This window comes from Pleurodeles waltl, chromosome 4_2, assembly GCF_031143425.1.
Source record: "Pleurodeles waltl isolate 20211129_DDA chromosome 4_2, aPleWal1.hap1.20221129, whole genome shotgun sequence".
NCBI classification, from domain to species: Eukaryota; Metazoa; Chordata; class Amphibia; order Caudata; family Salamandridae; genus Pleurodeles; species Pleurodeles waltl.
The window spans coordinates 408,429,837-408,441,980 of NC_090443.1; the positions used below are offsets into that span (position 1 = coordinate 408,429,837).

Below are 12,144 nucleotides of genomic sequence, written 5' to 3' on the forward strand. Positions count from 1 at the left end.
TCAGCAGTGTGCGCTGCTTGCAAACCCTGAAAGACTGGTAGAAGCAATACTGAGGGGTCCACTAATGAGCCCCCAGAGTGCATTGAATCATGCCACCAATACTGGCATCAGTATTGGGGTATGATTCCAAAATGTTTGACACCAAACATACCTAGGTTCGGAGTTACCATTATGTAGACATGGCCAGGACACGGGTAAAATGGCTTACCTGCACTTAAGAAGTCCAGTGCATTGGAACTGGAGTTCATAGGGGTACCTCTGCTCATGTAGGAGTGCCCTCACACACAGGGACCTGCACCCTGCCCTCTGGGCTAGGAGGGCCTACCATAGGGGTGACTTAAGGTGACCTGGTGCAGTGACTAGCAGTGAAAGGGTGCATGCCAATTTTTCACGCAGGCTACAATGGCAGGCCTGCAGATACAGTTTGCAGGCATAATAAACGCTGCTGCCAATGAGGGGACTCCTGGTGTACCAATGCCCTGGGTACCTAGGTACCATATACTAGGGGCTTACAGGAGTGCACCAGTATGCCAATTGTGGGGTGTAAAAGGTACCAAAGCAACCAAATTTAGAGGAGAGAGCACAATCACTGGGGTCCTAGTTAGCAGGATCCCAGTGAAAACAGTCTAAACACGGTGATAAACAGGCAAAAAGTGGGAGTAACCATGCCAAAATAAGTGAATTTCCTACAATGAGTTGCCACAAAGCTCACTCTGTTTGCACAGTAATAGAGAGTGGTTGAAGAATTAACAGTTTCACCATGGAAACACCACAACACTTGTCTGAAGCAATAAATAACTGACATAATACGTGATGAGGTCTAACCATGTGGAGCTGATTGTGGAGGGCCCAGCCATTTTGAAGATGGTGCCACATACAGGGACGAAGTGATGCTATAAAACATATGGGTCAATAATGGAACACAGACTATTAGACCAAGGCTCGAGGACTGAAAACAGTTTCCTTAAGGCACCTTGTTGGCATGCTGCTCCTTATTTTCAGTGTGTCTGCCAAATTCTGTGCCTGCCAAAATATCCACTGGCTTAAGGTTTTCCTTTGAGTCTCAGGAGCCTCTGCATCCACAGACTCAAATAAGGATAAGTTGCCTCAATAAAGAACAAATTGCCTTCTCTTCTGAATAACATTGAACCCTGTTAGGAACTTGGTCCAAAGAGATATAGCGGGCGCTCATAGAGCATAGAGCTGATAGACACCTATTTCCAGTATGAAGAAAAACCTGGGGTATTCAGCAGGGCCGTCGAAAGGCTAAATGGGTTAATTTATGCTTATCACCTTTTTCAAGTAAAAGTCCAAACATAGCCAAACAAATTACAGAAAATATATATATATCAGGGCTCAAAAAATCTACTCGACCACTTGCTATGCCCAGTTTTATTTTATGAGGTCGAGCTATATTTTGTTTTATCCTACTCGCCCCTCCTGGCGAGGGGACACATAACAAGTGTTCTGTTCAGTCAGAAACTGAATTAGCAATTAAGATGCCTTTAAATTTTATTTTTGTCACATTTGCTCTGTGTTCAGAGACAGAGGTCAAATGCCAGTTTGTCTTTTTGCAGTGCAAATACTTTTCCTTGTGACTGCAGAGTTCCAGGATTTTGTAACGTGGACTGTCTGAGCTATGTGAAATGAGAGGCTGTTGGTATCAGGTTTTTCCTAACACACAACATTTATATAACTAAGTCAACTTTATAAACATTTCAGAATATATTCCAGTATCTGTGAAAGAAATTGTTTTGTACTTCTGTGTGATGAAAAAATAGGATCAAAAAAGTTCAAACACTTTACTTGGTGATGTGCAAATGATAAATGTTTTCTGAAACCCAATTTTCACAGATTATTGTTAATACTACATAGTTTTATCAGTAAAGCTGCAAGTTAGTGGGAAGGTTTTTGGAGATTTCTTGGAAATTTACTGTCTGTAAATGACAGTGCGCTACCACATCATGCTTTAGTAATATATTTATTAAAAGCGAGTGTTTAAACATAAACAGAGAAACACTCCTGCCCTGTTGGCAAAGCTATTAGTAAACTAAGAAGCAAGTCATGCATGGATCATGTGTACCCTATATGTGGGCTAGGTTTACTATACATGGAGCAAACGTTTAGTGTATTTAATCAAACAAAAGAGGATTTTTTTTACAACATAAATGCTGAACTCACATAATGAAGGTGCACTCATATGTGTGAATGAAGAAAAATGCGACTGTAAATTATTTGTCTAGGATCACACAATTTGAGACCCGTTTTGGGTCAAGTACATTACAGTGAGGTTGAGTAGATTATTCAAATTACTCGATCTGCAGGCCCAGAATTTTTTTAATACTTTTTTGAGGCCTGTACGTGTGTGTGTGTGTGTGTGTGTGTGTGTGTGTGTATATATGTGTATATATATATATATATATTTATATTTATATATGATAATCCACCTTCAGCAGTGTACTACTCTTCATTACACAAGTGTCATACAAAAATTCAACAGTAACTATTCATAAAGACACATTACTTTACCGCCATCAGTTGTGTATTCTTGTTAAAACTGCTGTACAAAAAACTAGGAACAGTCCATTTTGTTATTCGACTATATCCATGAGTGCCCAGGTACTTGCAGATATTAACATAATAAGAATTCAGATTCTTTTTACGCACTATACATTCAGCCTTGTCCAAAGCTTTTTAAAAATAAAGTATACAGTAGTAAAACATGCTCTGTATAAAAGTCCAGTGTTATAAAATGCTACTGCATCTGTCACAACCTGCCTGCGATTAACCAATCCGCCTGCTACTAAATAAAGTCTTCTTAAATCGGAGATTTGGGAACAGATGCAAATATTGGGAATAAGAGTTTATCAATCAAAATTACAGAGCCACATGTATCTGTTCTTTCTGTATTGTTTGCCCATGATCTGATGAACTTATAAAGATTTATATGCTAAAAATGATGCTTCATAAAATTCAAACATACCTGCAGCTTTATTGGATTTACCAACTATCCTTCCGGACAGGGCTTATGGTATCTAAACCCAAGCACACAAAACCACAAGGCATTATCGGAAGCCTAAACAAATTGACTCTCCCTTATAACAGGGATTGAATGAAATCACTTCAAAAAAATGGAAGGAACAATGCAGAACATCCTTATTAAGAATGATAACTTAAATTATATATGGTCAGGTGAGATAAATAATCTCCAAAACCTGGTCATGCAGACTTGTATATAGCCCTTCTCATTCGTAGACATCACACTGTTTATGGGTACCTTGCTTCTGTGGGATTAGGTCAACAGAAATGTGGTTTCCTAATATCAACATTTATTTTGCTGGTGCTCTCAACCTCTCAGATTCAAGACCCATTGAATTCACAATTACTTCACAGTCTCCGCTTTCAGGCTTAGAGATTGTTTTTTCAAGCCATCAAAAAGAACTGAGGTGCACAGATCACACCGAGAGACAGGTGGAGCTCATCTCTGACTTGCCATTCTATGGTTCACATCCTTCAGCATTGCCAGGTGGTCCTGGAATAGCAGCTACATGACTCCTCTATTTGTGGGATTTTAAGAAAGAATGCTGGGCAAGAGGAAGGAGCACTGAAGGTGTTTGGTCAAAGAGACACATTATTTGGAGCTCCGTCCAATTGCAAGAATTGTAAGGTCTTCTAGAAGCACAGAAGCACTGGAACAATGCAGTTGAGGTCAAGGAAATTGTCACCAGGATCTACTAAAAATAATTTCTTCAGAAAACCTCTACAAAGATCCACGTTGTCAAGAAGCATCAAAAGAGGGGGAGCAAACTTCCCTAGATGACACCCATACACCAAGTACAATCTCCATCAGCACAGAAATCTCTTTCAGACCTTTTGATGTTGATCATAGAAGGAAGTTACAAGATCGAATTTCAAGAGACCCAACCCACCTTGAGTTTACCACACTGCAGGTGGAGGAAGAGCGTCCAAACCTGGGCTGCAGCAGAAAACCGCACGCTGAAGAGCATCGCAGCATGCAATGGAAACCGTTGACTGACATGTGGCCGGAAGAGGTATTGGTCTTTCTTACTTGTGAAATTCAGACAAGACAGCTGAGTGAGACATTGCTTCCACTTACCTGATTCTATTCATAACCCACACAGACTGGAAAGATATTTTTATGTGGTGCTGGCAATCAGACTGGGAGGACTGACATGCTTGACTTCAGGAGACACTGTGTAACGGTGTTGGACCTCTAATGGGAAGCATTGGTATAGTACTTACTGAGATGGGCCACTGCACTGTAGTTCTTGTTTGCTGTTTATTCATAGATATGGTTTTTATATATAGAATATAGCTTGTATGTTTGCTGAATATATGTCAACTCCATGCTGGATAACCTGTACATTAACTATTATACAAGGCCACTGAAATTTTGCTGCAGGGGAGGGCTAAATTATTCAGCAGGGTTGACTAAATGATGCCGCAAGAAAAGGCTAATTATGTGGCAGAATGCTGCAAATTTAATGATAGTGTCACTTCATTATTTTCTCACTTTTACACTTGTTAACACTGCCAGAGCGCAGGTTACACCTCAATAGTACTGATTTAACACTAAAATATAGAAGTAAACAGCAGAAATGTGGCCAATAAACCTTTGCAAAATGCGTCCGACTGTGCAACAACACATGTCGCTGCAGTTTTGGTAAGCAAATGTGGCAAATCTATAACTGCGGGAAAAATGCAACAACTGCACCATCACATCATTCCAGTGGCCCTGCTCTCATATTGTGTGCAGTACGGTCTATGGCAACCGAAATGATTAACAAAACATTTAAAACGAAAAAAAATAGGGACCTCTGCCTATCTTGACTTGGAACCATACCTACACCTTGCCCTAAAGATCTATAGAATAAATCAGCTCTTTTGGAGAGGAGAAGGTAAAATAGGCATCCAGACTAATTCTGCATGGCAAAAGACTCCAAATTGCATCATATTCCAGAATGCAATATTCTTCGGTCTCCTGAGATGGCAGAAGCCCTCTCTGTGTGTGGAGCTTGGTAGCCCAAACTAGAGTTGTGGCTACCTGGAGGCTACTCGCCCATGAGAAACACTGGTTTGGCAACTGTTTCCCCACTGTGTGTCCCCGGCACCATCCTTTCTACCAGAACAAAAGAGCAGCCCTCTCTTCCAAACTTCCAGCGGCAGTCCCTTTTGTGTTCCTTCTTAAGAGTTATTCACACCTCCCACAAGGAGGGCAGAAACCTTCCTTGTGTCCAGCAACCATAAACTCTCACTGGAAGACTTTGGGCAACAGAGTGGCAACTGTCTAAGTTACATTAAATTCGACTGGGCATCAAATCAGGCTTTATGTGCAATCATTTTTTGGATACCTTGAAGTGCCAATTTTAGTAGTCTCATTCAGAAGTTATCAAAGTTGATTTGTCAGCGTACAACCCTGTGCTCACCAGTGGGGCTACTAGCCTTCCTACATAAAAAATGACAATTAAGTGTTTTTACTCTTAGAACGTGTAAAAAAAGCATGTTCTCTGATTTAGTAAACTGCACCCTGCCTTAGGGGTGGCTTGTGCTTATTAAAAAGGAATGTCTGGATTTTACCATTGTTTTAAATGGCAACGCTGAGTTAGCAGTTCTTATACTGCTCGGCCAGCGAGTAATGGCAGACCGGGAGTCTTGCTTTACCACGTCACACTCAAGGTGGCACAATAAATGCTGTGTCCATGAAGGCCTCTTCAACTTACAGGCACTGGGTACCCATGGAACCATATACTAGGGACTTATAAGTAAGTTAACATATGCCAATTGTGGGTGAATCAATCCGACATACACATTTAAAGGGTCAGACCACTGGAACTGAGGCTTGGTTGGCAGGACTCCGTGCATTACAGAGTCAATAAACCACTAAATCAAAAAAACATATTTTGGAGTTTAGAAATTTAGCTGGAACCTCTGCTTTGGATGGTCATTGCCTATGTGTAATTGATATGTGTATTTTAATGGAGTTGGAGGCTTCGGAATTATGGGCTAGAGACATATTAGGATATATCTATAGAAATGGGCTTTGCCAAAGGAACATGTAGGAAAGGTAGCAGAATCTTTGGCTGGTGACTGGGTGGCCCAAGCAAGTCACAATGAAACAAATAGAGATATAGGCTGAGCAGCTGTGTGAGTGCCTGAGAACCAGGCAAGGATAGTCGAGATCACAGGTAGTTTCATGAAGGGTTGGCACAGGTGGTAGAGAATAGACTTGTAAGATCTCATAGCAGCAATGTCAGACACATTTTTGTTTTGGACTTGGGTTGCTGGAACTAGCAGAAGGTTAAGAGGTGAAAAAAATGTCAGCCAAGCTAAGAAGTATTGGAAGATGGTCATAATATGGGAGACAGGAGTCTTGCGTCTCTTTGCACAAGGGCTACTTGTGAACTTCAATTTAATTTTGGAACTGCCTCCATCCAAGCCTTGTACATGCCCAAGAACACCAGTCGTGCAAGTATCCAAGCTGGGTTTACAGCTCAGTACAGTGCTCCAAAAACAATCTTTTGATAAATGCACAAAGCTCCGCTGTGTACAGAGAACGTTGCACAAGATTGCGTGGTGCTGAACTAATAATAGAAGGCTGGCCTCTCGAGTGGTCGAAGGCGGTAATTCAGGCCATTTGATGTCATCAGTGTGCCTTTGTACAATAGTGTGGGAGATCACACTGGGTGTTGTTAAGGTGATGAAAGGGTAAACAGAGTGTCATTTTTAGGTGTAAACACGATTGCTCTGGTAGATACAGAGAAGCTGTTTGCAGGGTTTTAATTAGGTGATTGACAAGTGAGAAAAAAGATCAGCCACCTTAGAGATATATAGTCATTATCAAAATGATTGAATTGATAAGTGCGAGAGAAGGCATCAAAATAGGTAGCAATCTTTTATTATACATGGGTGTTTTGCATTAATCTACACCAGCCTTCCGCTTTATACTGTAAAGCCAAGTCTCTGAATCGAGAAAGAATGTGGGTACAGGTGGGGGACTGCTTGCTCTCAATCAGTGTCTCACTCTGGGACAATTTAGGGCTATTTTCCAAGGGTTGCCTCTCGAGTTTCACTTCAGACGTGAATAGCTGATATTCAACAGACTTTTTTGCCTTTAGTATGCCCCATAATATTCCAGCATATGTGCTATTTAAATTTTTCTGTTCTCCAGTTTTCCTCAAAACGTCTAAGGAGTTTCTCTCCCTCTATTACTCTCATCCTTTCAGGGGTGTATCAGTAACTACACAGCTTTTCCCTCCTTCAGTCTTACTAAAGCCCAAAACAACATTGTGTTTCTCTTTGAGTCACTACTTCAAAGCGCTATGACTTTGGATGTTAATGATCCCCTGAAGACCAATTTCCACTTTTTTAATTTTTTTTATTTACCTGGAACTCTGTTATAGATAAATTATGTGGTGTCCCTCTCACAGAAACATGTCTGAAAATATGTTGCCCTAACCCCATCAACCTTTTTGTTATGTGTTTGCCGTGCTATGTCTATATATTTTCCTAGATGCTCTCTTACATCAACAGATATAATGCTTCTGCTTTGCCTTCTGAACTAACTCATATTTCAACTTGACTATTATGCGGTCAAAGACATCATTCTGGAACATACCATTGTGCTCAATTTGTAATAAAACCTTCCAAATCATCTATTTTAGGTAAAAACCTTATTTTGTTTATTTAAATTTCAAACTGCAACTGAAAATATTGGGTCAAAGACTCTACTCAAACAATTCTACATAGATTTATTTTTGCCTTGCATATGGCATATGTAATATTGTTTGGACTAGCACTTCGACTGTACTCCCGACCAACTCACATTGTAGAAACTCTTTATTAGTATCTGTTTATCCCACTATTGCACCAACTCCACACATTGTTTGAAATAAAAAGCATGTTTAACTTTAAACCACTATTCTCCCTTTAACTGAATTACCAATTTTGTGTGCATTTTCAAAAGAAGATTGACATTGCTGTGACTGCGTATTCTGGCTCCTACTGGCTCCTACTGTGAAACTGCTATAAACCAGTTGTCCAGTGCACACTCATACCTCACCATCTGTTGGTCTAACCAAACAAGGGAAAGTCTCCGCTATTTCACTATATCTGAATAGTGGAATCCGGCAACTCGCCTGAGGCATTGATTTCCTCTAGATCCTCCTATCATCTAGCAACATTTCTACTGAAGAAGAGACCTTGGTTTGCTAAAACCCATTTGCAGTCTCTGGCACCTTGGATGTCTCTTGGATACATTTAGCAGATGCAATAGGTAAACCCCAAATGAGTTACACCAGGGCTATCTGTCCAAAAGCTCCTTTTATGGTAAACTGCATAAAACTGAAGCTCTTGGCCTCCAAATCTTCTTGGATCAACGCCTAACTCCAGTTTCTTCTCCCTTTGGTTCTCAGCTGACCCACTTTCCTACACATTAGCACCCTCTTCAACATTTCAATAGTGAGATCTCAGGGGCTTCAGATCTGGCTGTCACTGGAACATTCTGCACAGCAGCACACATTTAAACAGCTGTCATACCGATAAACGGGGGACACCCTGAGGAAATGCAACTTCTACTATGTACACAATCAAATGTATTTGCAAATGTTGCCCACACAAAGTAACATTGAAACACAAAATAATGTATCAGCATTATTCCTGCTGAAAAACTCCCAGAATTAAGGGTACAGGTCTTGGGTAAAAGTAGCCAAGGGGATTTAGCACAGCCATTTTCAGGTGCACCAGTTACAAAAGTCCTGTCTGTTAGGCTTACTTTTGCTTCACATTGAGAAAAGAAAAGGGGACTTAAACCACCTTCCTGGCCTCTCGTATTACTAGGCTTCCATGGGTTGTCCGTTTCCTGTAATCATGCAGTGAGAACAGCAGGCAGTAATCTTCCTATGCCCTCTACGGCTCTTGTTTACAGTTTGGACTAGCTAGCATTTAAGTTGAAGGCATCAATACCCTTTTCTATAGAAGAAGCATGTCCCAGACCATTCGATACTCCTAGTGGACTATTGATTGGCTGACCCAGTAGTAGCACATGGATCCATTCTGCAGCTGAATAGACCATTCTCACGGAGAAGTGTAAAAATAAAGAATGTGGCTGCCGCTACTTGTGCAAGAGCTGAAGCCATCAGAAGCTTTGCGAGAAGTCCCCCACCATTACTCTTCTGTACTGCAGCATACTGCTTCAGGACAGCCCTTTGAAGCTTGTAAATGATTATATGAGTTGAAAAGAAATGTCAGTGGGGGTAACAGTGTGTGACAAACCTTACTTTAGAGGCCACCTTAATGCTTCTACATTTTCACCTGTATAGCTATGAAAGCACTTGTCCGAAGGAAGTAGCAAAAAAATGAAGAACAGAACTATTTGGAAGAATTATGTTTGAGAGACGTAAATAAATAAATGATGAGCTACACCCAAAAAATAAGAGTCACAGAGTGGTTTGAGGTGGATTCGATTGGGTGGGGTGTAGTGGATTGGATTGGGGTGGTTTGGAGTGGGATGAAATGGATTGGGGTGGATTGGACTGGAGTAGTTGGATTTTTTTGAATGTGTGGGGGATTGGAGTTGAGGGGTTGGATTAGACTGGAGTGGGGGTTGATTGGATTAGTGGTTGGGTGGATTGGAGAGGGCAGAATTGGTTTGGGGTGGGCTAAATTGGGTTGGTGAAGGGTGGATTGGAGTGGGGTGGATTAAGGTGGGTGGGTTGGATTGTAGTGGAGTGGATAGGGGGTGGATTGGACTGGTATGGATTAGAGTGTGGTAGATTGGAGTGGGGTGGATTGGTTTAGACTGGTGTCAATTGTATGGGATTGCGTTGGAATGGCTTGGAGTGGGGTGGATTGGAGTGTATTAAATTGGATTGGATTGGGGTGGATTGAATTATAGTGATTGAATTTAAGTGGCATAGATTGGATTGGTGTGAATGGATTGGATTAGATTAGGGTAGATTGATTTGGGCTGGTTTGGAGTAGGGTTATGGGCATTGGATTGGTGAGGGGTGGAGTGGATTGGCATGGGGAGGATTGAGATGGGTGGATTGGATTAGGGTGTGGTGGGGTGGATTGGATTCTAATGGGGTGGATTGGATTGGTTTGGAGTAAATTGGGAGAATTGGAGTGGCCTGGGGTGGGGTGGTTTGGATTGGGTTGAGTGGTTTGGATTGGAATGAGTTGGGTTAGACTGGAATACAGTGGATTGTGGGGTGGATTGGAGTGGCGTGGACTGGATTGGTTTTGGGTGGATTGTAGTGGGCTGGATCGGATTGGAGTGGGGCAGATTTTATTGGGGTGGATTGATGTGGGGTGGTTTGGTGTTTACTGCATTATTGTTACAGCATCATTTTGGAAATTACACATAAGAAAGAAACAATTTTGCTTTGCAGTATTTAGAACAAGATAATTGTCATTTTTTGAGAACAGCGCCCACAAGCAAAAACAAAAAATGAGTGCAAAGTGAGCAAAGAAGGCTTAGCAAAATAAATGAAAGTTAAATATAGAAAATAAAACTTTGCAAATGTGTTTGTTCTGCTGGGCATGTTTTTGCCAGTCACACGCTTTCTGTTTGCAGGGCACAGGAAGTTAAAAAGAACAAAATAGTACCTCAGTCACATCAGGAGCAGGAGACGGGCACTGATTAAGTAGAATCAATCAGTGCTTGGTCCGTGCTCCGCAGAAATGAACGGAAATGATGCTTGGCCCACAGCGACCAAATGTGAAGTTGTAAAGAAGAGTGCCACACAAGCCAACACATGGTATCAGTGGACCGGCTCGAAGCACTTTTTGTCAACAGTAGTGACTCGCAAGCTAGGTTCATGCGCTAGTGCATGCTATTGCAAGCTTAACCCTAAAAAGGAGGATAAAGATGAAACATGTTAAATGTAAACGGCAAAAGAAGAAACTTACAGGAAAACAGCAAACATAAACATATAAGGTAAAAGTTAACAGTGACACGAGTGTAAAAAAGACTCAGTGAATAAACAATAAAGATCAGGGACAGAAGTTAAATGATAAAAAATAAAATAAGGCACATAGAATATGAAGGAGCTAAGCCGAATAATTTTAAACAGACCAGAAAAGGGGCAAACCGGGATAAAAGACTAAATAAAGAAAAGGTTTCTGTGGGGAAGGGAGGGGGTCCTGCAGGCCTCATTTTAGAAGCGTATGCTTCGAGTTGACATATTAGGATAGAAAGGACTGGGACTGAGACCTCTCCTAAACTGAATTCTCCCATTGTTTTTCTATGTAGGATTTGTGGATGTGGAAACCCCAACCCTCTTCAAGAGGACACCTGGCGTAAGTACAGTCATCTTAAGGGATAGCTCTGTGCCCATTCCTCCAGGCAGCATATCCATCCAGTGAGACAGGCTCTTCATTAGTCGATGAGACAGTGGCTGTGGTAAATATATAAAGTCACAAACTCTTGTTATCCCTTCCCAGTGATGGGGAGTACGTTATATTATTGTTAAAGCAGTGGTACTGCACATGGGTCCGGTGTGAGTGGTAGTCAACATGCTTGTGTGAGATCAGTAGAAATTCATCTCTGTGAAGAGCTGAAGACGGTATTACATTTTTTTTCGATTTTATACCAACTGGTGTAGTTTTACTGGAGGCGACTGGGAGAGGTTGCATTTATTCGCACAGGTGACGAGTGAAATTTTTCTGTGGAATGTGCAATAGCCATCACTAGTGCAGTTTCTTCATGTGTTTGGCCCTATCATTTTCAGTAATTCTTCTTTCCCCTACTCCATTTTCTTCATTCCTCTTCATTTAAAAAAATATTTTTTCACTTTTCCACAGCCTCAAAATCTGTGTATTTTCTTTCGCTCCTTTCGTGCATTTATGCCCCAACTACCAACCTTCTTTACCTCCTAGCTCTTTCGAACAACTATTTTCTTAGTTTTTTTTTTTTTTGTGTTCCAGGGCGCAAAGGAATTCCTGGTGCCAACCCGGGAGCCGGGGAAGTTTTACTCACTGCCACAAAGTCCCCAGCAGTTTAAACAGCTTCTCATGGTCGGAGGACTGGATAGGTGAGCACAACTTCCCAGTGGCTTATCTTACAGCAAGCCTTCCCTTCTGTCATGTGGCCTGACACACCAGACGCGCATAAGCTGTTTTCCT

The 12,144-nt window shown here is 41.4% G+C and overlaps 1 protein-coding gene across 5 annotated transcripts in view; it reads left to right on the forward strand.

Annotated features, from left to right (window-relative positions):
* DARS2 (aspartyl-tRNA synthetase 2, mitochondrial) overlaps positions 1 to 12,144 on the forward strand; it is a 149,686-nt gene that overhangs the window by 47,175 nt on the left and 90,367 nt on the right. For all 5 annotated transcript variants that reach the window (XM_069231585.1, XM_069231587.1, XM_069231584.1 and 2 more), the window contains exons 8-9: positions 11,273 to 11,319; positions 11,947 to 12,053. In XM_069231585.1, coding sequence (XP_069087686.1) covers positions 11,273 to 11,319; positions 11,947 to 12,053 — 154 coding nt within the window. The remainder of the gene's footprint in view (positions 1 to 11,272; positions 11,320 to 11,946; positions 12,054 to 12,144) is intronic.